General features: G+C 43.1%; 3 protein-coding genes and 1 long non-coding RNA gene across 10 annotated transcripts in view; 1 reads left to right on the forward strand and 3 right to left on the reverse strand.

Moving 5' to 3' along the window:
* Positions 1 to 1,685, reverse strand: part of LOC137174508 (low affinity immunoglobulin gamma Fc region receptor III-A-like) — a 6,192-nt gene extending 4,507 nt beyond the window's left edge. For 2 of the 4 annotated variants that reach the window (XM_067579853.1, XM_067579852.1), the window contains exons 1-2: positions 1,189 to 1,680; positions 1 to 4 (exon numbers count right to left, since the gene is read on the reverse strand). The exon at positions 1 to 4 is cut by the window's left edge and continues 38 nt beyond it. In XM_067579853.1, the coding sequence (XP_067435954.1) occupies positions 1 to 4; positions 1,189 to 1,219 (35 nt within the window). In that variant the 5' untranslated portion in view covers positions 1,220 to 1,680. Of the gene's footprint in view, positions 5 to 1,188 lie in introns of all 4 variants that reach the window. The other 2 variants (XM_067579855.1, XM_067579854.1) reach the window with 2 other exon arrangements.
* Positions 1,686 to 2,708: 1,023 nt separating this feature from the next.
* ppp1r35 (protein phosphatase 1, regulatory subunit 35) lies at positions 2,709 to 9,619 on the reverse strand. 2 transcript variants are annotated; one of them, XM_067579179.1, is made up of 6 exons: positions 9,494 to 9,619; positions 5,067 to 5,310; positions 4,845 to 4,965; positions 4,041 to 4,162; positions 3,877 to 3,967; positions 2,709 to 3,154 (listed from the first exon to the last, which is right to left on the reverse strand). In XM_067579179.1, the coding sequence occupies exons 2-6, from the start codon at positions 5,307 to 5,309 to the stop codon at positions 2,850 to 2,852; spliced, it is 882 nt and encodes a 293-aa protein (XP_067435280.1). In that variant the 5' UTR covers position 5,310; positions 9,494 to 9,619; the 3' UTR covers positions 2,709 to 2,849. The 2 variants fall into 2 exon arrangements, with proteins under 2 accessions (XP_067435280.1, XP_067435279.1); XM_067579178.1 differs by lacking the exon at positions 9,494 to 9,619 and adding an exon at positions 7,457 to 7,628.
* Positions 7,789 to 13,493, forward strand: LOC137174113 (uncharacterized). Of its 3 annotated transcripts, none has more exons than XR_010925284.1 (4): positions 7,789 to 7,910; positions 9,517 to 10,060; positions 10,131 to 10,180; positions 10,251 to 10,511. It is a non-coding gene; the product is annotated as an uncharacterized lncRNA (long non-coding RNA). The 3 variants fall into 3 exon arrangements; XR_010925283.1 differs by having other exon boundaries at positions 9,517 to 10,012; XR_010925285.1 differs by lacking the exons at positions 10,131 to 10,180; positions 10,251 to 10,511 and adding an exon at positions 13,262 to 13,493 and having other exon boundaries at positions 9,517 to 9,668.
* Positions 9,775 to 24,992, reverse strand: zgc:153012 (uncharacterized protein LOC777626 homolog). Its single transcript, XM_067579177.1, has 5 exons — positions 24,452 to 24,992; positions 18,815 to 19,495; positions 15,694 to 15,827; positions 10,664 to 10,715; positions 9,775 to 10,542 (listed from the first exon to the last, which is right to left on the reverse strand). The coding sequence occupies exons 2-5, from the start codon at positions 19,493 to 19,495 to the stop codon at positions 10,372 to 10,374; spliced, it is 1,038 nt and encodes a 345-aa protein (XP_067435278.1). The 5' UTR covers positions 24,452 to 24,992; the 3' UTR covers positions 9,775 to 10,371.
* Between the last annotated feature and the right edge of the window lie 878 nt (positions 24,993 to 25,870).

Genomic DNA, 25,870 nt, shown 5'->3' on the forward strand with positions numbered 1-25,870 from the left:
ACACCTGCAGCAGGAGGACAGGGTTCATAAAGGTCAGAGGTCACTACAGGTCAGAGGTCAGCAGATATCTGAGTGAAGAACATCAACGCTACAAATAGGAGAGATGATCGGTCTCTAACGTGTCACTGTTTGGTTACTGGTGTCATGTCCAGCTGGTTGTTAAGTGGTTGCCATGGTCCCCAGCTGATAATGCTTGTGTACTTGTACTTACAGTCACATTTCTGATGCAGGACTCTTACATGTAATACAGTATTTTTACTGCAGTGAAGGAAGTGAAAACTTCCTCCATCACTGATCAACAGAGTTACAACATGATGTGTTATGTTTGTTTCATCGTCTCCAAATAAAAACTGTGTTCAGTGTGTCGCTGTCAGTTTGTTCCTGCTGATAAAGTTTAATAATGAACTTTGCTTTGTTCACTTCCTGTCTGCTTTAATCAAACTGGGCTGTTTGGTACATTCTCCATGAAGCTGGCAGCTTTAACAGCCACAGCAGAAAGAGGACTTCTGTTTTAAACTCTGCACTAACTGATGTTTTCAGCACAAACTGACACTAAACTGAACTTAAACACTGTCTGAAACATGTATGATATATTGAAGAAATACATCAAATGATAACCTGTTATTCAGTTTTCTTTTACAGTCCCATTTAAGGAAGGAACAGATAAACAGGAGAGCAGCAGCTCTGTGGTTCAACACTGCAGCGTCACTTCACTTCTGTCGACATATTCACAGCTTCAACATGTTCAAATCTTTGACTCCTTCAGAAAAACACAATAAACCTTTTTGTTGATTCAAACCAACTAACCAACGTCTGAGCTCATTTAATGTCGTTTAAAACTTCATCAGTAATGTTGTTTAAAGCACATTAATCATTAAAGAGGATGATTGTTATCATCAGTCACATATTTAAACTCAGTCACATATTCTGAACCACTTATTGTTGTTTGAATCTGATTCCAACATGATGAATATTAATGTGTTGAACATGAACTGAGAGTGAAACAAACAGCTGAGAGGTTAAAGGTCTGAAGTCTTTCAGTCGGCGCTTCAACTTCCTGCACTTTCAAAGCGGACATGAAGTGGACATGAAGAGCTCAGACAGGTGTGTGTTGAGCTGCAGCTTCCTGTGAGCACAGACCGTCGTACCTGAGACGGACGAGTGAATGAGTGAATGTGTTGGACTCACCGAGCAGCAGACGCACAGATGAACTCTTCATGATGTCTGGATGAGGAGTGGCCACCACTTCTGCTTTTCTTCATTTCTCAACTCACACCAATAAAAAGACTTTTAGTCTCGTTTCCTGATTTCTTTATTTGGCCTGAAAAGCAGCAGCAGCAGTTTGAAACCTGACAGCTGATCAGCTGAAACTGTCAGAAGCAGACCGTGTTTCTGTTGTCAGGGCGACGGTGCGTTTTATCAGCTCAGTGCCAAATCTGACTGTTATTGACGAACGTTGTTGGTGATGTGACAGATGGAAACATGCTGACGGCAACATGTCGGCCTGGTTCAACCGACACAGTCAGTTCAGTCAGTTATTTAGAGAAAGATGACGGTTTAGGTTGTAATTACTTTAACATGTGGGAATTGTTATCGTCATGGTTACAGTAAAAAGCTCGTGGTAACCATGGTGGTTACAGTATCTGTGAAGTTACAGTCGGATGTTTATACATAAACATGAACAGACCTGCAGCAGGAGGTCAGAGGTCACTGCATGCTACATACATGTAGCCTGCTAGCTGGTAAATGGACTGTACTTGTGTAGCGCCTTTCTAGTCTTCCGACCACTCAAAGCGCTTTTTTTTACACTACGAATCACATTCACCCATTCACACACATTCACACGCTGATGGTTCTAATTAATGAGTTGGGACATTAATTAGAACCAAAATAAAGCAGAAGTTCAGTTTCACGCTCATGCAGCGTAAACATGATCACATGATCATCCTATATACATCTGCATTAAAGGGAACCTGCTGCTGTAAGATCCTGTTACTGTCACCACAGTGATACATCAGTTCTGTGCTGTGAGAACTCTGATCAGTTGTGATTATTGGTCGTGTTTCTTCCTCTTCTGTTTGTTCCTGTTTTCATCACTTTACCATTAAAGTACATTTTGTAAGTGAAGGACGGTCAGTGACGCTGCTGTAGTGGCTGTTTATGTTCACACTGAGTGGATTTAGCACTACAGATCATCAACATGTTTAACAATGTTTACAGCAGCAACTGGAGGGGCTCCTCTGGGTTCATATTATGAGTTCATTTTTACTATGATTAAAATCTTATTTGTTGTGACAGAAGCTAAAAGTAACACTATAATGATTGGACAGCTGGGAATAAGTGAATATGAAGCATATTATAAACACGTTAATATTCTTATTGATCTGCCTCTATTGGAAACCTCCGACTATACCAGCAGAAGTAATATTCAGTCTGTATCCCACCAGTCTACCTCGCCTACTGTGTCCCACAATGCAAAGCGCTGAAGGGTCACAACGACCGTCATTCAGCTGATCAACGGTGTAACTTCATCACTCAGTCAGTCAGTTACCCAAATGTTTATCTCTGAGACTTTAAAACTGGTCTTCTTAGAGCATTATGGGATGCTACACAGTAACAGTGGTTTACTATCAGCTGTGCTATTGTTTACTTCTGCTTTCTAGAGCTTCTGATTGGACAGCCTTCACCATAGATATGACATCATCAAATATTGATTGAAAAAACTTTATTGAGTCTTTACAGGAATAAAAACAGCTCACAGAAATAATTTAAAAACTGATCTGATGACATCACACAGGGTGACCAATAAAACCTCAGTACCTCCAGCCAATCAGAGCGTTAAAGGTGTGTCAGGGCGTGGCCTCCCAGCGTCTCCGCCGGCTGTAGAGGTCAAATGTCGAGGGGGCGGGGCACTGCAATGGGCGGGGTTTTCTGTTTATTGGCTCCTCCTCTGGTGAGAGGGGCTTCTGTCTGAGCAGGTCAGAGGTCATGAAGAGGAGTGGGGAGGGGCCATCTGCTGCTTTGTTGTCATGGCTGCGGGGGGGCGGAGCCAGCAGCAGCCTATCCTGCAGCGCCTGGCTGATCAGCTGATCATGCTGCACATCAACGCTGACCAATGAGGTGAAGAGAAGCTGAGAGCGAGAGACATTCACTCCTACAGAGAGAGAGAGAGAGTTGAAGATCAGCAGCTGCATCACACCTGTACCACACCTGTACCACACCTGTAACACACCTGCATCACACCTGTACCACATCTGTATCACACCTGTACACCTGCATCACACCTGCATCACACCTGTACCACACCTGTATCACACTTGTACCACACCTGCATCACACCTGTACCACATCTGTATCACACTTGTACCACACCTGCATCACACCTGTACCACACCTGTACCACATCTGTATCACACTTGTACCACACCTGCATCACACCTGTACCACATCTGTATCACACTTGTACCACACCTGCATCACACCTGTACCACACCTGTACCACATCTGTATCACACTTGTACCACACCTGCACCACACCTGTACCACATCTGTATCACACTTGTACCACACCTGCATCACACCTGTACCACACCTGTACCACACCTGCATCACACCTGTACCACATCTGTATCACACCTGTACACCTGCATCACACCTGCATCACACCTGTACCACACCTGTATCACACTTGTACCACACCTGCATCACACCTGTACCACATCTGTATCACACTTGTACCACACCTGCATCACACCTGTACCACACCTGTACCACATCTGTATCACACTTGTACCACACCTGCATCACACCTGTACCACATCTGTATCACACTGCTGCATTTTGGGAAATGTAGGCTGAAGTCTGTGTGTGTGTTACCTTCAGTAGCTCTGGTGTTGATCAGGTTTTTGGTCCTCTCTGACTTCCGTAGTGTCTCCTGAACGGCCTTCTGGGAGTTAAACTCCACCCCCTGCAGGAACAACATCTTTACCATGGTAACCAAGTTTATTGATAACATATTGATAAACAGAAGCAGTGAGAACCTGCAGTGACTGAAGCTCTGCCTTCAGAGCCAGTGTGGTGTTTGGCTCCGCCTCCTCGAGACATGCTGGATCCTCATTGGACACTGCAGCAGGAGGCCCCGCCCTCTGTTTGGGGGATCCACCTATCAGAGAAGAGGAAGCTTTCATTGATCATTTCACTGATTACAGCGCTGTGGTGCACTGTGGGTAATCTGGCGGCAGGTGTGATGATGTTTCAGGAGTGAAATGACGTTTATGAATTAATCTGGAAGCTCTCAGGTATCAACAGGTGAAGACCAGAATGCCTCTGGACGTAACTGGATTGACCTACAACCAATCAGAGCAATGGAAAGTGTGACATGTGACCTTTCAAATCCAGACCGGAGACGCTCTGTACAGTCAAACCCACCGAGGTTAGATAAAGGGTTGTGATTGGCTCGACCCGGACCAGAGGCCAGACGCACCTGGTTCCCAAACTAATGAGGGACTCCGTCTTTACCGCCTCTCACTGCTACAGCGTCATTATCTACACGCCATGAAGGTCAGCCTCGTTATTGATTAATCCATCAATCAATCAAATGTCAGAAGACAAACACATTGTGTTCGATCAACAGAATAAACCAAAACATATTGACTTTACCGTCTGTAGTTTGTATTTCCTGTGGAGACTGATGTAATAAACTGCGTCTCCATGGAAACTATTTGAATCAGCTGATAAAGTTTCCTCTCTGCAGACTCACCTGTGTCGTCCAGGTGAGCTGTACGTTCACCTGCACTAACAGGAAGTTATGTCACTAAATGTTTGAGTATAGAGACTCTGGTTACCATGGTGACCACCTCTCCTCCTCCTCTGACTGCTGATCGGCTGCTGAGGTGGCGCGTCATTGCTAAGCGGGATGTGAGGCTCCGGTGTTACCGTGACAACCAGCGGCTCTTCAAAACACACCTGCAGGAAACCACACACACACATCAGGACTACAGAATGATGTCATCACACAGGACAACAGAATGATGTCATCACACAGGACTACAGAATGATGTCATCACCTTTGTGTTCCTCTTTCTTCCTGTCTGTCCTTGGGGGCGGGACTTCAGGTGTGTTTGGTCACTCTGCGGACACGGACGGAGGGGGCGGGGCTTCAGGTGTGTGTGGCCGGTCTTGGGGGTGGGGCTGAACGTGACGGACAGGTCGAGTTCAGGGCAGCGAATCAGAGAGGAGGAGGAGGGGAGGGGGAGAGGGGCGGGGTGAGGGGAGGGGGGAGGAGAGAGGAGGGGGGCGGAGCTCTTCATCCTGACAGGAAACAACATGTTTACAATGAATTAAAGGATATGTGAGGACAGGTGTAACTGAGCAGGTCGCCATGGAAACGTACGTCATCAGCTTCAGGGTTCAGGTCGGTTAGTTTAGTGTCATTTATCCTGTTTGACGGTGAATTTATTTGGTTTTAGCTGCTAAATGTTGAACAAACTGAAAACATAAAATAAAGTTGAAGCTCCAACCATCAGTGGACTGATTGATCCGGTCTGATGATCGATTCATCGCTCAAACACTGAAACGTTGCAGCTTCTGTTTCTACTCGTCATGTCTGGTTTTCAGTTTGATGGATTATTAAAGAAAATAATCTCTAATGAGAATAAATCAGTCAGCATGTTGCTGTTAGATATCTAATGATTGATCAACTTTATCCTGTCAATCACTCAGCTAGAGCTCCAGGTAACCATCGTCTTCATTACTGATTCATCAGTTTGGTCCTTCAAATGTCTGAAAATGCTTTTAACTGAATAAATAATCACAATAATCAATAAGTTGTTTTAACCCACAGCGGTGACATCAAGTTCATCTGAGACAGAAGAAAACATGTAACTGGTTGAACTGGTCCTCTACAGGTTTTTAAACTGGTAAAAGAAGGAAAAACGAAGCAGGAAAATACGCTGACTCATTAAAATCACGTCTCAGTATATAAACAATAACACGCAAACAAACATAAACAATAACACAAACAAACACATATAAACAATAACACGCAAACAAACACAAACAATAACACAAACAAACACATATAAACAATAACACACAAACAAACATATAAACAATAACACGCAAACAAACACAAACAATAACACAAACAAACACATATAAACAATAACACACAAACAAATACATATAAACAATAACACGCAAACAAACACATATAAACAATAACACGCAAACAAACACATATAAACAATAACACGCAAACAAACACATATAAACAATAACACGCAAACAAACACATATAAACAATAACACACAAACAAACACATATAAACAATAACACACAAACAAACACATATAAACAATAACACACAAACAAACACATATAAACACAGCTGACTTTTCTCACCAGTTTAAGATCCTGTAAACCAGCAGGCAGGGTTAAATCTAACCAGTTCAGCCCTTCAAAATAAAACACGTTTCAGTGTTTACCAGCGTTTGTCTTCAGTCGTTCGTTCATCGTTTGTTCATAAAATGTCAGAAAATAGTGAAAAATATCCGTTAAAGTGTGAGATCACATCTTCAAACGTCTGGTTGTTTAAATCATCAATAAATAAATCATCAAACTGATCATTATTTACATTTTACTTAAAAGATATTAAAACGATTATTAATCATAAAAACAGCTGCTGATCAACTAATCAATGAATCGATCAACCCTGCAGGACAACCCCCAGGTTGGGAACCACTGCTCTAAAGGACCAATACAACCAGTAACAGGCAGCTTCCCAGTTAACACAAAGTGATCACAGCTCATTACTGGAAGGTTTCATGTGTCTGTAAATACATAAATAAATATAAATATCTGTGATTTCATGTAAATTATCGTCCAAACATGATTAATATGGATCAGGTCGTTGTCAGAGATCCAGAGCGACTCCACGATGACATCATCACATGTCAGAGTGATGATGTCATCCTGAAGATCAATATTATTATTGTTTGTTATTACAGAGAAACAAAGATAAACATGTTTTATTTACAGACAAACAGATGACATGTTTAATCAATAACAGCTGATCAACTGCATTGATCAGTGACCGGGTCCTGCAGGACGTCAGTTTGGATGAATATTGATCAGATTATTTCCTGTTGATATTTCAGATCAGTTTTATTTTTAGAAACTTTTTATACGTTTATCTGAGTTATTTATTTTACATTAACAAACAAACAAACTTAATCTGCTTCTTTATGACAAATTCAGCGTTTTCTTCTCGCGGATCTGGAGTCAGATTATTGATCATAGATTATAGATTATAGATCACGTTACTAGTTTATGCACCTGTCCGCGGGTAAACTGGTTACCATGGTAACGCCAGTTAGCTGATGAAGCAAGTTAGCCGACCCGTTGTCCTGCTGCGTTAACGGAGCTAACGTTAGCTTAGCTCAGCCTGTGTGTTACCTGATGTGACGCTCCGCAGCAGCGTCACTCCTGCGTCAGTCCTACGTCACTCTTGCGTCACTCCCGCGTCAGTTTTGTCTGTTTCTCTGAACTTGTTTCTGAACGTTTAAACACGATTTCAAAATTTCAGAGTTTCAGTCAAACTTCCCTCTGTCGCTGCCCGATTTGCATCACGCATGCGCATCACTGCTCGATCTACACCACGCATGCGCGTAAACTGACAGCTGCGTACGGCAACTCCATTTGGACAAACAACATTAGAGTTGAGTTTAACCGTTTCTGTCACTGCCCGGTACCTGACGTTACAACAGAACTACCACAACCACAAGAATGAAAACTTTCGAGTATTATCAACTTCTGAGAGATTTCATCTCCAACGGTGTTTTTCACCTCAGTCTTTCCAGGATGGAGCGAAGTGAAATGCACCGTGCCGCTTCCAACTTTATAGTTAAAGGTAACTTAAGCTCATTCGGCCAGTATGCGCAGTAGGTTAACTAAACATTTTCCCGATTTCGAGTTGGGTGTCCCGAGTCCCGACATATATCTGTAAAACCCTAAAATGTCCCGGTTTTCAACATTCAGTACCGAATTGTCCCGGCTTTCACCACAATTACAATAATAATTATGTTACTATACTTGTTTTCAGCGCTTACATAGACGTGTATCATGATAAACCTAATATAAGTTAACCCGATATGAAAACATCAACAATGCATCAGGCGGCTGAGTCCAACACTGATTTGTCTGTAGACCGGTCAGTCGTTTAATTGGTGGTTGTCAAGGCTGTTGCTACGACGCCCGTTTTACGGGCATCTGCCTTCTTTCTGTTGGCTGAGTAGAAGTCTGTGTTAGTTTAAATAGGCTTAGTTATTTAACAGAACATGATGTAGATGAGAAGTTATTTATGTGTGTGAAACCAGCATTATGTTGGGGATAAAACAGCTGCTCAGTCAAACAGCCACTTAATATTTACTTTACAATGTAAAACATGATCAAAATGAGGTTCCCCCATGAGATTATGCCGAGGTCTCACCTGTTTGAACAATGTTTTTAAATTTCATCCTAAACTGCTGCCAAGTGCGCTTCTCCCTCGCGGGATTGGATCTAAATGAAATAAATTAATAGGCGACCAATCAAGCAGTTTTCCTCTGTAATATTATTGTGATTATAAAGGACCACATTTAAACTTACGCATTGACCCGAGCAGCAGCCGTCTCCCTCTCTTTTGCAGCTGCAGCAGTGTTGCACTTCTTTCTGAAAACATGCTCAAACTCGTCGTATGAAAGGTGAAACTGACTCAAATCAGCTGTTCTGGAACCGGAAACTCGGAGTTTTCTGTCTCAGAGTAGATCAACTCAGAGTTCAGGATTAGACTCAGAGTTTGTTGAACCTGCTTTGTGAAACGGACCCCTGATCATTAAATAGTCAATAACTGTTTACATCACAGAGAGGATGAGACCTGATCATTAAATAATCAATAACTGTTTACATCACAGAGAGGATGAGACCTGATCATTAAATAATCAATAACTGTTAACATCACAGAGAGGATGAGACCTGATCATTAAATAATCAATAACTGTTTACATCACAGAGAGGATGAGACCTGATCATTAAATAATCAATAACTGTTTACATCACAGAGAGGATGAGACCTGATCAATAAATAATCAATAACTGTTTACATCACAGAGAGGATGAGACCTGATCATTAAATAATCAATAACTGTTTACATCACAGAGAGGATGAGACCTGATCATTAAATAATCAATAACTGTTTACATCACAGAGAGGATGAGACCTGATCAATAAATAATCAATAACTGTTTACATCACAGAGAGGATGAGACCTGATCATTAAATAATCAATAACTGTTTACATCACAGAGAGGATGAGACCTGATCAATAAATAATCAATAACTAAACTGTGCTGCTCATATTCTCACGCACATCCATCAACAGGTAAATCCAATTTGACTTAACTTACACTTCCTGTTCACTCCTGCATCGAGTAGAAATCCTCCCGTTAACGTACCGTTCCTTATTCACCTTATTCAGACGTAGACATCCTCTCGCCCTCTTCGCTCCAGCAGCTCCAACCTGAGAACTGTTGGCGACAGAAGCTTCTGCTGCAGCGCCTCCGACTCCAGAACAATCTGCCTGAACAGCTCGGGACTGCAGCTTTTCAGCAACAGTGTTTAAACCTGCCTGTGAGGAGTCTGGTCGTCTGTTCCGATAACGTTTTCTGTTTTATGACCAGTGTTTGTTTCTCTGTTTGTCGTCAGGAAGAAGAAAAGTCAGTTTGTCCTCAAAGTGTAAATCAGACATCACGTATTTATTCATATTTCAACAAACAGCATCATTCTGAACAAAGTTAGACATTAATTTATTAAACTCTCTTCTATCTTCATCATCATCTTCATCATATTAATCATCTTCATCATCATCATCATCATCATCACACAGAAAATCTGGATCAGTCCTGTTGTCATGGTTACCATCAGGGCTCCTCATTAGTGGGATTATTAGCCCATTACCGTGACAACACTGTCAGGTGAGGTGGGCGTGGCCTGTCAGTTGGGGTGGGCATGGTCTCTGTCAGGTGGGGTGGGCGTGATCATTGCCAGGCGGGGTGGGCGTGGTCTATGTGAAGTGGGCATGGTATTTGTCAGGTGGGGTGGGCGTGGTCTCTGTCATGTGACGTGGGCGTGGTCTCTGTCAGGTGGGGTGGGCGTGATCATTGCCAGACGGGGTGGGCGTGGTCTATGTGAAGTGGGCGTAGTCTCTGTCAGGTGGGGTGGGCGTGGTCTCTGTCACGTGAAGTGGGCGTGGTCTCTGTCAGGTAAGGTGGGCGTGGTCTCTGTCAGGTGGGGTGGGCGTGGTCTCTGTCAGGTAAGGTGGGCGTGGTCTCTGTCAGGTGGGGTGGGCGTGGTCATGGCCAGGTGTGTGTGAGCGTGTGAGCGCTCTCAGGATGACGTTCTCTCTCTCCAGCTGCTGGTTCTTCTCCTGCAGCTCTCTGATTTGTTCCCTTAGAAGCTCCACCTCCTCCCTCACCGCCAACATCAGGTGACTCTTCACCAGGTCCTACAGAGGTCAAAGGTCACCACACACACACACACATACAGAAGGTTGAAGGTCAGAGATCAGCTGTGTCAGCATGACTGAGGACATGACTTTGTTTATAAATGTATCAGTACAGACTCACCATGGCCTGCTCAATCTTGTTGTCAATGGCAACCAAACTGTTACTGGAACTACTGTAAGACACAGAGAGACAGACAGGTGAGACACAGACAGGTGAGACAGACAGGTGAGACACAGACAGGTGAGACAGACAGGTGAGACACAGACAGGTGAGAGACAGTCAGGTGAGACACAGACAGGTGAGAGACAGACAGGTGAGACACAGACAGGTCTGGACAATTTCTCATACAAAACATTCACATTTCATTTCATTCAACATTTGATCTGTCAGTCATTTATCAATCATCAATATTTGATCAATAATCCATCTTCATGGAGAGGCTGGGCCGAACAGTTTGAATCCAACTGACGTCTTCACCATCAGGTGAATCTGAGCACACCTGTAGCAGAAGCCCAGCCCCTGGATCTGGTTGTCATGGTTACCTGTGGCAGAACAGAAGCAATGACATCATGGTGGCCTCAGAGCCCCGCCCACTGGGTGGAGCTCTGACAGGCACTGACCAATGAGGGTGAGGGGCTGACGGGGTCATGTGACATTGTGGTTGGTCGGTGGCCTTGGGCCGGGCCTCAGTGATTGGCTGACCTCTGGAGAGTGGGGTCAGTGACTTCAGAGTCGTCCTGGATCTGGGTTCAGCATTCAGCGGGTCAAAGGTCATCAGCCGGGCACCGGGCCAGGACTCCCTGACAACTGAACCCTGACCTTTGAACTTTCTGCGATCTCGTAACACGACCGCTGTCTCTGGTTGCTTAGCAACAAGTTGTCGAGTTCTAAGGGGAAGGGGCGGAGTTGACGGAGGGCGACGCTGAGGACAACGACAGGGGGCGGAGTCAGATGGCTGCTTTCGCCGTGACATCATCTTTTTCACACTGACAAACATCCAACAAACAACAGTGACCAATCACAGAGCTCCGTCCAATCAGAGCTTAGCTACAGACTCCGCCAACCAATCACAGTTCAGATCATCTAATTAGGAGACGATTTGAAGGCTGTCCGATCAGAGAATCCTATCCACCGTCCTCATTACGGTCTGGACCATGTGATGTTCCTCGTTAAGGTCTGGACCATCTGTTTCTCCTTGTTAAGGTCTAGACCGTCTGTTGTTCCTCGTTAAGGTCTGGACCATCTGTTTCTCCTTGTTAAGGTCTGGACCGTCTGTTTCTCCTTGTTAAGGTCTGGACCATCTGTTTCTCCTTGTTAAGGTCTGGACCGTCTGTTTCTCCTTGTTAAGGTCTGGACCGTCTGTTTCTCCTTGTTAAGGTCTGGACCGTCTGTTTCTCCTTGTTAAGGTCTGGACCGTCTGTTTCTCCTTGTTAAGGTCTGGACCGTCTGTTTCTCCTTGTTAAGGTCTGGACCGTCTGTTGTTCCTCGTTAATGTCCGGACCGTCTGTTGTTCCTCGTTAATGTCCGGACCGTCTGTTGTTCCTCGTTAAGGTCTGGGCTGTCTGTTTCTCCTTGTTAAGGTGTGGACCATCTCTTGTTCCTCGTTAAGGTCTGGACCGTCTGTTTCTCCTTGTTAAGGTCTGGACCGTCTGTTGTTCCTCGTTAATGTCCAGACCGTCTGTTGTTCCTCGTTAATGTCCGGACCGTCTGTTGTTCCTCGTTAAGGTCTGGGCTGTCTGTTTCTCCTTGTTAAGGTGTGGACCATCTCTTGTTCCTCGTTAAGGTCTGGACCGTCTGTTTCTCCTTGTTAAGGTCTGGACCGTCTGTTGTTCCTCGTTAATGTCCGGACCGTCTGTTGTTCCTCGTTAATGTCCGGACCGTCTGTTGTTCCTCGTTAAGGTCTGGGCTGTCTGTTTCTCCTTGTTAAGGTGTGGACCATCTCTTGTTCCTCGTTAAGGTCTGGGCTGTCTGTTTCTCCTTGTTAAGGTGTGGACCATCTCTTGTTCCTCGTTAAGGTCTGGACCGTCTGTTTCTCCTTGTTAAGGTGTGGACCATCTCTTGTTCCTCATTAAGGTCCAGACCGTCTGTTGTTCCTCGTTAATGTCCGGACCGTCTGTTGTTCCTCGTTAAGGTCTGGACTGTCTGTTGTTCCTCGTTAAGGTCCAGACTGTATGTTAAGGTCCGTACTGTCTGTTCCCTCGTTAATGTCCGGACCGTCTGTTGTTCCTTGTTAAGATCTGGACGTCTGTTGTTCCTCGTTAAGGCCCGGACCGTCTGTTGTTCCTCGTTAAGGCCCGGACCGTCTGTTGTTCCTCGTTAAGGTCCGGACCGTCTGTTGTTCCTCGTTAAGGTCTGGACCGTCTGTTGTTCCTCGTTAAGGTCCAGACTGTATGTTAAGGTCCGGACCGTCTGTTGTTCCTCGTTAAGGTCTGGACCGTCTGTTGTTCCTCGTTAAGGTCCAGACTGTATGTTAAGGTCCGGACCGTCTGTTGTTCCTCGTTAAGGTCTGGACCGTCTGTTGTTCCTCGTTAAGGTCCGGGCCGTCTGTTGTTCCTCGTTAAGGTCTGGACTGTCTGTTGTTCCTCGTTAAGGTCCAGACTGTATGTTAAGGTCCGTACTGTCTGTTCCCTCATTAATGTCCGGACCGTCTGTCGTGCCTCGTTAAGATCCAGATTCTCTGTTGTCCCTCGTTAACGTTATGTCTTTCTGTCTCCTCAGAACATTGACAGACTTCAAGTTTCCATGGAGACCCCACCCAATCTCTCTCCCCCACACATTGCTCTCTGATTGGCTGCTGTTTCATTCCATCTCCTGCCCACTCACGGTCACAGCCAATAGGAACAGTGCAGCTGGATTCTCCCCCCGCCCACTCAGAGTGAACACAGACAGACGTCTGATTCATTCACAGACTGTTCGTCCACACCAGACTAATAAAGTTTTACTGAACGGAGGCGACTGAGTCGTGTGTTGTTCTTCTTCTCTGTGCAGTTTGTTTAACAGCTGGATGAGGAGGAGGAGACGATGGTTCGTCACAGTATCTGCTCGTAATTAGTCTGAACTACAAATCATTCATAAACACCTCATCAGTCATTGATAAATGATTAATCATTAATGAGCAGAGAGAGTGTAAATGAAGAAAAACAATCACACTATGTAATGATCCTGCATTACATAAACAGCGGAACAAAATTATTTCAATTCATTATACTAAATGTGAAAAAAGCAACAATATTTTTCAACAGTGACTTTTGAATAAATATCACTCAACACAAATGTGTAACAGCTGCACAAAAATGTTTTTAAAAAGTTCACGTTTTCACTGCTCTCAAATGTAAAACGTATCAAATCTGACCTGAACTGTATTAAGAGTTTATGATTGTTTAACAAGGTCATAAAAACGACTTCATATATATTAAAAACACGTCTTTCACACAAACAGAGTTCAGTAATCAAAAAACATCAGGAACAGTCAGACGTCCTGCAGAGTCTGAATCAATGGTTCCTTTATTCTACAGCTTCTTATCCCCTCAACCCCCCTCCACACACACGCACACACATACACACACACGCACACACGCACGAACACACACACATACACACACACTCACACACACACATTTTCTCTCCACATTGCAATGTCAGCTGATGTCAGAGCAGTGAAAATAGACCTGTGTGTGTGTGTGTGTGTGTGTGTGTGTGAGTGTGTGTGTGAGTGTGTGAGTGTGTGTGTGTGTGAGTGTGTGTGTGTGTGTGTGTGTGTGTGAGTGTGTGTGTGTGTGAGTGTGTGAGTGTGTGTGTGTGTGTGTGTGTGTGTGTGAGTGTGTGTGTGTGTGTGTGTGTGAGTGTGTGTGTGTGTGTGTGAGTGTGTGTGTGTGTGTGAGTGTGTGTGTGTGTGTGTGTGTGTGAGTGTGTGTGTGTGTGTGTGTGTGTGTGGTATTTAGGCCAGCTGTGTGTCACACTGCTGTTAGATTCAGTTGAGCCGTATTAACATATTTAAGGTATTGAAATAAAGGACAGATTGCTGTCCGTGTGAATACATGTTAGAGTTTGAACATAAACTGAAGAGTTTGGAAGTGAGGATGTAAACATGTTTGTTTACATCCGCAGTTGTTGCTTGTTTGTGTTTGAGTGAGAAAAGTATTGAGGACATTTGAAGGCTGTAGTCACTGAATGCTTTCTGTGTGAAAACTATGCAAATGTGTCACAGTTTGGTCCAGAATTGTTGCTGTTGTGTCGAATATTGATCCCTGCAGGCAACCAATCAGAAAAACAGCGACACAGACAGGTAAACAAACTGTAAACAGCAAAACAGACAGGTAAACAAACTGTAAACAGTGACACAGACAGGTAAACAAACTGTAAACAGTGACACAGACAGGTAAACAAACTGTAAACAGCGACACAGACAGGTAAACAAACTGTAAACAGCGACACAGACAGGTAAACAAACTGTAAACAGCAAAACAGACAGGTAAACAAACTGTAAACAGTGACACAGACAGGTAAACAAACTGTAAACAGCGACACAGACAGGTAAACAAACTGTAAACAGTGACACAGACAGGTAAACAAACTGTAAACAGTGACACAGACAGGTAAACAAAACTGTAAACAGTGACACAGACAGGTAAACAAAACTAAACAGCGACACAGACAGGTAAACAAACTGTAAACAGTGACACAGACAGGTAAACAAACTGTAAACAGTGACGCAGACAGGTAAACAAACTGTAAACAGTGACACAGACAGGTAAACAAACTGTAAACAGCGACACAGACAGGTTAACAAACTGTAAACAGTGACACAGACAGGTAAACAAACTGTAAACAGCGACACAGACAGGTAAACAAACTGTAAACAGTGACGCAGACAGGTAAACAAAACCAAACAGTGACACAGACAGGTAAACAAACTGTAAACAGCGACACAGACAGGTAAACAAACTGTAAACAGTGACGCAGACAGGTAAACAAACTAAACAGTGAGACAGACAGGTAAACAAACTGTAAACAGTGACACAGACAGGTAAACAAACTGTAAACAGTGACGCAGACAGGTAAACAAACTGTAAACAGTGACGCAGACAGGTAAACAAACTGTAAACAGTGACACAGACAGGTAAAGTGTAAACAGTGAGACAGGAAGCTACCTGGCGTCCCCCGGCAGGTGGAAGATGGTTTGGTCCAGACTGAAGGCTCCTGGAGTCTGAATGGGGGTCAGAGTGGGGTGGTACGATCCAGCAGGGGGGGAGCTGGGCTGAGAGTGAGACAGCCTGAGGACAGACTGAGAGACAGACAGGTGAGAGGGTCATCTGCTGCTGAGCCGCTGACCAGTCTGACCAGTCTCACACCAGCACTGCTTTCCAAACACCAATCAGAGTCAATCAAACAATAACACAATGTACAGAAACCTGTCTGGAACGCTGGAGAGAAGAAACTAGAAGCCAAAGTAGATCAGAATGTTACCTGATGAACTATTAGAATATGTCTCTACTATCAGAGATAGAAAGCAGAGACAGAACCTAACAAGTACAGACTGAGTGACAACAAACTGCTGATCCAACAACAACGACACAAAACATCACGGCAACCAAAAGAAAACATGTGGACAGGTGAGACTGAGACAGAGACGCACTTCCTCCTACAGCTTAACACATTCAATGAAATAAACAACATTTACTTCAACAAGTTCAACTCAAAGAGCTTAATGAGCCCTCAACATTAAAAATACTATATTATATATACACTGTATATGTTATTAATATATATTAATCTTAATGTTGTGTTAATGTTCATATTACTGTTATTGTGTACTGTCCAAATGTTATTACTTCTGTTCTTTTGACCAATAGAAACTCTTAAAGCTGAAGGACTTCTGTTCCTCTGACCAATAGAAACTCTTAAAGCTAAAGGACTTCTGTTCTTCTGACCAATAGAAACTCTTAAAGCTAAAGGACTTCTGTTCTTCTGACCAATAGAAACTCTTAAAGCTAAAGGACTTCTGTTCTTCTGACCAATAGAAACTCTTAAAGCTAAACGACCTCTGTTCTTCTGACCAATAGAAACTCTTAAAGCTGAATGACTTCTGTTCTTCTGACCAATAGAAACTCTTAAAGCTGAAGGACTTCTGTTCTTTTGACCAATAGAAACTCTTAAAACTGAATGACTTCTGTTCTTCTGACCAATAGAAACTCTTTAAGCTGAAGGACCTCTGTTCTTTTGACCAATAGAAACTCTTAAAGATGAAGGACTTCTGTTCTTCTGACCAATAGAAACTCTTAAAGCTGAAGGACTTCTGTTCTTCTGACCAATAGAAACTCTTAAAGCTGAAGGACTTCTGTTCTTTTGACCAATAGAAACTCTTAAAGCTAAAAGACTTCTGTTCTTCTGACCAATAGAAACTCTTTAAGCTGAAGGACCTCTGTTCTTTTGACCAATAGAAACTCTTAAAGATGAAGGACTTCTGTTCTTCTGACCAATAGAAACTCTTAAAGCTGAAGGACTTCTGTTCTTCTGACCAATAGAAACTCTTAAAGCTGAAGGACTTCTGTTCTTCTGACCAATAGAAACTCTTAAAGCTGAAGGACTTCTGTTCTTTTGACCAATAGAAACTCTTAAAGCTGAAGGACTTCTGTTCTTTTGACCAATAGAAACTCTTAAAGCTAAAAGACTTCTGTTCTTCTGACCAATAGAAACTCTTTAAGCTGAAGGACCTCTGTTCTTTTGACCAATAGAAACTCTTAAAGATGAAGGACTTCTGTTCTTCTGACCAATAGAAACTCTTAAAGCTGAAGGACTTCTGTTCTTCTGACCAATAGAAACTCTTAAAGCTGAAGGACTTCTGTTCTTCTGACCAACAGAAACTCTTAAAGCTAAAGGACTTCTGTTCTTCTGACCAATAGAAACTCTTACAGCTTAACGACTTCTGTTCTTCTGACCAATAGAAACTCTTAAAGCTGAACGACCTCTGTTCTTCTGACCAATAGAAACTCTTAAAGATGAAGGACTTCTGTTCTTCTGACCAATAGAAACTCTTAAAGATGAAGGACTTCTGTTCTTCTGACCAATAGAAACTCTTAAAGCTGAAGGACTTCTGTTCTTCTGACCAATAGAAACTCTTAAAGCTGAAGGACTTCTGTTCTTCTGACCAATAGAAACTCTTAAAGATGAAGGACTTCTGTTCTTCTGACCAATAGAAACTCTTAAAGCTGAAGGACTTCTGTTCTTCTGACCAATAGAAACTCTTAAAGATGAAGGACTTCTGTTCTTCTGACCAATAGAAACTCTTAAAGCTGAAGGACTTCTGTTCTTCTGACCAATAGAAACTCTTACAGCTGAAGGACTTCTGTTCTTCTGACCAATAGAAACTCTTACAGCTTAACGACTTCTGTTCTTCTGACCAATAGAAACTCTTAAAGCTGAAGGACTTCTGTTCTTCTGACCAATAGAAACTCTTACAGCTGAAGGACTTCTGTTCTTCTGACCAATAGAAACTCTTACAGCTGAAGGACTTCTGTTCTTCTGACCAATAGAAGCTCTTAAAGCTAAACGACTTCTGTTCTTTTGACCAATAGAAACTCTTAAAGATGAAGGACTTCTGTTCTTCTGACCAATAGAAACTCTTACAGCTGAAGGACTTCTGTTCTTCTGACCAATAGAAACTCTTACAGCTGAAGGACTTCTGTTCTTCTGACCAATAGAAACTCTTACAGCTGAAGGACTTCTGTTCTTCTGACCAATAGAAACTCTTAAAGATGAAGGACTTCTGTTCTTCTGACCAATAGAAACTCTTACAGCTGAAGGACTTCTGTTCTTCTGACCAATAGAAACTCTTAAAGATGAATGACTTCTGTTCTTCTGACCAATAGAAACTCTTACAGCTGAAGGACTTCTGTTCTTCTGACCAATAGAAACTCTTAAAGCTAAAGGACTTCTGTTCTTCTGACCAATAGAAACTCTTAAAGATGAAGGACTTCTGTTCTTCTGACCAATAGAAACTCTTAAAGATGAATGACTTCTGTTCTTCTGACCAATAGAAACTCTTAAAGATGAATGACTTCTGTTCTTCTGACCAATAGAAACTCTTAAAGATGAATGACTTCTGTTCTTCTGACCAATAGAAACTCTTAAAGATGAATGACTTCTGTTCTTCTGACCAATAGAAACTCTTAAAGCTAAACGACTTCTGTTCTTCTGACCAATAGAAACCCTTAAAGATGAATGACTTCTATTCTTCTGACCAATAGAAACTACATGTTTGTGTGCACGTACCCGCCCCGCAGCATCAACGTCCAATCGTAGAGGAGGAGGGATGTTTCGCGTACGGGGCGAAGGAGGTGGAGGGGTGGAGTCTAAACCCTTCCCTCCCATTGGCTCTTTGTGGTCCAGGAGCCGGATGTTGATTGGCTGTTGGTGCGTCGGGGACGGCGGCCCGCTGTGCAGTACGAGCCCCGCCCCCTCCCTGCCTCTGACTGACTGAGTCAGCAGGTGGGTGGTGTCTTGGGAATAGACTCCACCTCTGTCTTTGTCCCGGCCAATCATCTCCAGGGACTCCAGCGAGTGGGCATGTCTCATGCTGTCCATCACCCGTCGGAACCCCGCCCCTTGCTGTCGCTCCGTTACGTCCGTGCACGTCCATCGCCCGCGGCGATACGGTTCGCCCCACCCCCCGCTGCCAGCCCCACCCACCGCCAGCCGCACCACCCTGAATCTGGAGGTAGACCCCGCCCCCTGCCCTGAGGCATCCTGGGAGATGTATTTCCTCTTCAGGGTGGGCGTGGTGGGCTGGGAGGAGCTGCCCTGAGGGCTGCAGGAGGCCGCTGCTGATTGGAGGATGCTGAGGAACACGCTGGGAGTCGACTGGCCGGCTGGAGTTTGATTGTTGAAGTCTGAGGTCACACTGGTGATCTGGAAGCCACTCCTCTTTTTACCACCGCAGCCGCCGCCGCTCATCTTCACACACACACACACACACACACACACACACACACACACACACACACACACACAGTGACTCCCTCTGACTGATATATTATTATATATGACATCATTAGATTATTAATAGTGAAGCATCAGTGTTAGAGCAGCATGTTACTGTTGTAGCTGCTGGAGGTGGAGCTAGTTTACACTGCTTTATATACAGTTAGCTAGTTTAGTCCACCTGTTCCCAACCTAGGGGTCGGGCCCCTCCAAACGGTCAGCAGATAAATCTGAGGGGTGGTGAGATGATTAATGGGAGAGGAAAGAAGAAAAAACAAAGTTCTGATACACAAATCTGTTTTCAGTTTTTGGACTTTTTCTCTAATCTTTGATTTTTGCTGAAATATTGGATCATTTGAACATTTATTGAAATGAAAGCATGTGAGAAGTTTAGAGGGAAAAATCACTATTTGGTGGAGCTGTTAACAACTCATAGACATGTGAAATGTGACCCCGACTACACACTGCTTTCTGTAAGACGTCAAAAGACAAAAAGGTTGGAAACCACTGGTTTCATCTTTAACAATGTGTTGTATTTTAAAAGCTTGTTATATTATCCATTGTGTCAAATCTTCATCTGAAAAGTAACTAAAGCTGTCAAATAAATGTAGTGGAGTAGAAAGTACAATATTTCCCTCTGAAATGTAGAAAGTAGCATCACATGGAAATACTCAAGTAAAGTACAAGTACCTCTAAACTGTATTGAAGTACAGTACTTGAGTAAATGTACTTAGTTACTTTCCACCACTGTTTGTAAACCAGGTTTTAATGTCATTAGATCAGAATACTTCGCTGATGTATCTTCATACATGTGAGCTTTGATGGTATTTTTTTCTATAGAAGTCTGGTGAAATTAAACAGTGAACAGTGTAGGAACAAGAATGTTATTGCAGGTTAACTCAGGAAATCATCACAAAATACCTCAGCTGACCTCACCTGACATCACTTGACATCACCTGACCTCACCTGACATCACCTGACATCACTTAACATCACCTGACATCACCTGACCTCACCTGACATCACCTGACCTCACCTGACATCACCTGACCTCACCTGACATCACCTGACATCACCTGACATCACCTGACCTCACCTGACATCACCTGACCTCACCTGACATCACCTGACATCACCTGACATCACCTGACATCACCTGACCTCACCTGACATCACCTGACTTCACCTGACCTCACCTGACATCACCTGACATCACCTGACATCACCTGACCTCACCTGACATCACCTGACATCACTTGACCTCACCTGACATCACCTGACCTCACCTGACCTCACCTGACATCACCTGACCTCACCTGACCTCACCTGACATCACCTGACCTCACCTGACTTCACCTGACATCACCTGACATCACTTGACATCACCTGACATCACCTGACCTCACCTGACATCACCTGACATCACCTGACCTCACCTGACATCACCTGACATCACCTGACATCACCTGACCTCACCTGACATCACCTGACATCACCTGACCTCACCTGACATCACTTGACATCACCTGACATCACCTGACATCACCTGACATCACTTGACATCACTTGACCTCACCTGACTTCACCTGACATCACCTGACATCACTTGACATCACCTGACATCACCTGACCTCACCTGACATCACCTGACATCACCTGACCTCACCTGACATCACCTGACCTCACCTGACATCACCTGACATCACCTGACCTCACCTGACATCACCTGACATCACCTGACCTCACCTGACATCACTTGACATCACCTGACATCACCTGACATCACCTGACATCACTTGACATCACTTGACCTCACCTGACATCACCTGACATCACCTGACATCACTTGACATCACCTGACCTCACCTGACATCACCTGACCTCACCTGACATCACCTGACCTCACCTGACATCACCTGACCTCACCTGACCTCACCTGACATCACTTGACATCACTTGAAATCACCTGACCTCACCTGACATCACCTGACCTCACCTGACATCACCTGACCTCACCTGACATCACTTGACATCACTTGAAATCACCTGACCTCACCTGACATCACTTGACATCACTTGAAATCACCTGACCTCACCTGACATCACCTGACCTCACCTGACCTCACCTGACATCACCTGACATCACTTGACATCACCTGACCTCACCTGACATCACCTGACCTCACCTGACATCACCTGACCTCACCTGACATCACCTGACATCACCTGACCTCACCTGAGATCACCTGACCTCACTTGACATCACCTGACCTCACCTGACCTCATCTGACATCACCTGACATCACTTGACATCACCTGACCCCTGAGCAGAAGCTGAAAGCAGCCCTAAAGGGACACTTACTGGTTCAGCTGCTGTTTGTCCACAAACAAGAGGCAAGTCCTCACAGTGTATGTAAACAAAGACAGTAGACACACACACACACAACCTGTCTCACCACACACACACACAACCTGTCTCACCACACACACACACACAGCCTGTCTCACCACACACACACACACACAACCGGTCTCACCACACACACACACACAACCTGTCTCACCACACACACACACACACACACACACACAGCCTGTCTCACCACACACACACACACAACCTGTCTCACCACACACACACACACACACACACACACAACCTGTCTCACCACACACACACACACACACACACACACACACAACCTGTCTCACCACACACACACACACACACACACACACACAACCGGTCTCACCACACACACACACACAACCTGTCTCACCACACACACACACACACACACACACACAACCTGTCTCACCACACACACACACACACACACACACACACAGCCTGTCTCACCACACACACACACACACACACACACAGCCTGTCTCACCACACACACACACACAACCTGTCTCACCACACACACACACACACACACACACACAGCCTGTCTAACCACACAAACTCACACACAGCCTGTCTCACCACACACTCACACACAGCCTGTCTCACCACACACACACACACACACACACACACACAGCCTGTCTCACCACACACTCACACACAGCCTGTCTCACCACACACACACACACACACACACACACACACACACACACAGCCTGTCTATCTCTCTCTCTCTCTCTGCTGTTGTCGTGCTCAGTGTCTCTCGCCCCTCGGCTTTCGTCTGAAACTCACTTTCTTCTTCTGTGTTTTCTGTTTCCTCTGACTCAGTCTGTTCTGCTGCCGGTTGCTTCAGCCTGTTGCACAACCTGGATTAACATGAGTGTGTGTTTGTGTGAGTCAGTGTGTGTGTGAGTCAGTGTGTGTGCGTGAGTGTGTGCGTGTGTCAGTACAGGTTCTGCAGGATTACTGTTGAACTGTTGAAACCATAATCAGAGTCAGTCTGTACTTTTACTGCCCGACATTACTGATGCTCGACTTTGACTTGTTTCTACTCAGTGTTTCTACTCAGTGTTTCTATTCTCAGTGTTTCTACTCAGTGTTTCTACTCAGTGTTTCTACTCTCAGTGTTTCTACTCTCAGTGTTTCTACTCAGTGTTTCTACTCTCAGTGTTTCTACTCTCAGTGTTTCTACTCTCAGTGTTTCTATTCTCAGTGTTTCTACTCTCAGTGTTTCTACTCTCAGTGTTTCTACTCTCAGTGTTTCTACTCTCAGTGTTTCTACTCAGTGTTTCTATTCTCAGTGTTTCTACTTGTGTTTCCTCGGACAGTGTTTCCCTGTTGAGCTGGTTTAAACCTGAAACCTGTGGACCAGCAGCAGATCTGTTCTCTCTGCAGAGAAACACAACTTTACACCAGCCGATCACAGACCTGAGCAGGACTGTAGAAACCACACAGCTGAAGTCAACTGACTCAACTAACTCAACTAACTCAACTAACTCAACAAACTCAACAAACTCAACTAACTCAACAAACTCAACAAACTCAACTAGCTCAACAAACTCAACTAACTCAACAGACTCAACTAACTCAACTAACTCAACAGACTCAACTAACTCAACTAGCTCAAGTAACTCAACTAACTCAACAAACTCAACAAACTCAACTAGCTCAACAAACTCAACAAACTCAAACTCAACTAACTCAACTAACTCAATTTACTCAACAAACTCAACTAACACAACAAACTCTACTAACTCAACAAACTCAACTAGTTCAACAAACTCAAACTCAACTAGCTCAACTAACGCAACAAACTCAATACTAACTAACTCAACTGACTTAACTAGCTCAACAAACTCAACTAACTCAACTAGCTCTACTGACTCAACTAGCTCAACTCGCTCAACTGACTCAACTAGCTCAACAAACTCAACTAACTCAACAAACTTAACTGACTCAACTAACTCAACAAACTCAACTGACTCAATTCACTCTGTCAAGTCGTCAGTTTGATGAACTTAAATAAGTACTGATGTGTTTGTGCTGTCAGATTAGAATCATTTCAACTGAGATGCTAAATTATCCAGTTAAAAGCTAAAAAACATTCAGATATTTTTCTTTTTCTTCCTTTCAGCCATCTCGACCCCTGATTACAACATGAAACCAGAGGACGGTAAGTAACTTAAAGCATGTAGATATATATTAATAATAATAATAATAATAATAACAATATTAATAATAATAATAATAAGAAGAAGAAGAAGAAGAAGAAGAAGAAAAATAGTCATAATAGTGTTGTGTGTTATATTAAGTGAATGTTTGTCTAAACTTCTTCCTTTGATCTGCTTTTATTAATATTTAATCAATAAACATAAACTGCAGAGAAACATGTTTGTTTGTGATGTTTGGTGATCAGCTGATCAGCATGTTTGTTTTGTATTGATCATAAACAAACACAACACAGCTTTACTCATAAATCATGACCTCTGACGTCACTTTAGTAAACAAACACTCACGTTCACAACAGCGCGCGCTCCCACCGCTCCAGTGACGTCACCGCCGAGCCATCTGACACAACTGATCCATTATATGTAGCAACACACCCAGCTCTGTGCGCATGCGCGTCCCTGCCCGTCAGCAGCCGCAGGCAGCGGGAGCGCGCGCAGACTTTAAGAAAAGTTTCTCCGACTTCTTCTTCGGTTTTCTGCTTTTAATTGTTACTCCTGTCAGTTCAAACATCCAGAGCTTCTTCTTCTTCTTCTTCAGACTGCTTCCTCCTCACACTCTTCTTCTCCTTCTTCTTTAAACAGACTGTCAGAGCTCTTCTTCTTCTTCTTTAAACAAATGTCAGCGCTCTCTCCTCCTCTTCCTCTCCATCATCCTCTCAGCACGCAGCGCACGCGGCTCCGCACAGCAGCCAATCAGCAGCCAGTAAACATCCTCACCATGTCCGGGTCTCAGTCTGATCCGGATCACCCATCAGTCCGAGCGACGCGTGAACGAGCCCATGGAACGAGCCCGCACCGAGCAAAGCGCGTGCGTCCGTGCGTGCCCTAATGGGACGCGCCTGCGCAGTGAGGACGGACTCACTCACATTTGTTTATATTTAGTCAACATGCTGTTGATATAAAAGTTTTGTCAATAAAGTTTTTTATAAACTGACTGACTGACGTATCTACGTTGAACTAACATGAATATTATATTAAATATAAATATTACTGTTTTTATATATACAGTATATGATAGTTTCTATATGAATATATATACAGTATATGTTGTCTCTATATAAACATATATGCAGTATATGTTTATATTACTGGTTCTATATGAATATATATACAGTATATGTTGTTTCTATATAAAAATATATACAATAAATATTACTGTTTCTATATAAATATATACAGTGTGTTAGTTTCCATATAAACATATATATACAGCATATATTACTGTTTCTATATAAATAAATATATAGTACATGTTACTGTTTCTATATATAAATATATACAGTACATGTTGCTTTCTATATAAATATATATACAGTACATGTTACTGTTTCTATATAAATATATATAGTATATGTTACTGTTTCTATATAAATATATATACAGTATATGTTACTGTTTCTATATAAATATATATAGTATATGTTACTGTTTCTATATAAAAATATATACAGTACATGTTACTGTTTCTATATAAATATATATATAGTATATGTTACTGTTTCTATATAAATATATATAGTATATGTTACTGTTTCTATATAAAAATATATACAGTACATGTTACTGTTTCTATATAAATATATATATAGTATATGTTACTGTTTCTATATAAATATATATACAGTGTGTTAGTTTCCATATATATATATATATATATATATATATATATATATATATATATACAGCATATATTACTGGTTCTATATA

This window comes from Thunnus thynnus, chromosome 22 (genome assembly GCF_963924715.1).
Source record: "Thunnus thynnus chromosome 22, fThuThy2.1, whole genome shotgun sequence".
Taxonomy (NCBI): Eukaryota; Metazoa; Chordata; class Actinopteri; order Scombriformes; family Scombridae; genus Thunnus; species Thunnus thynnus.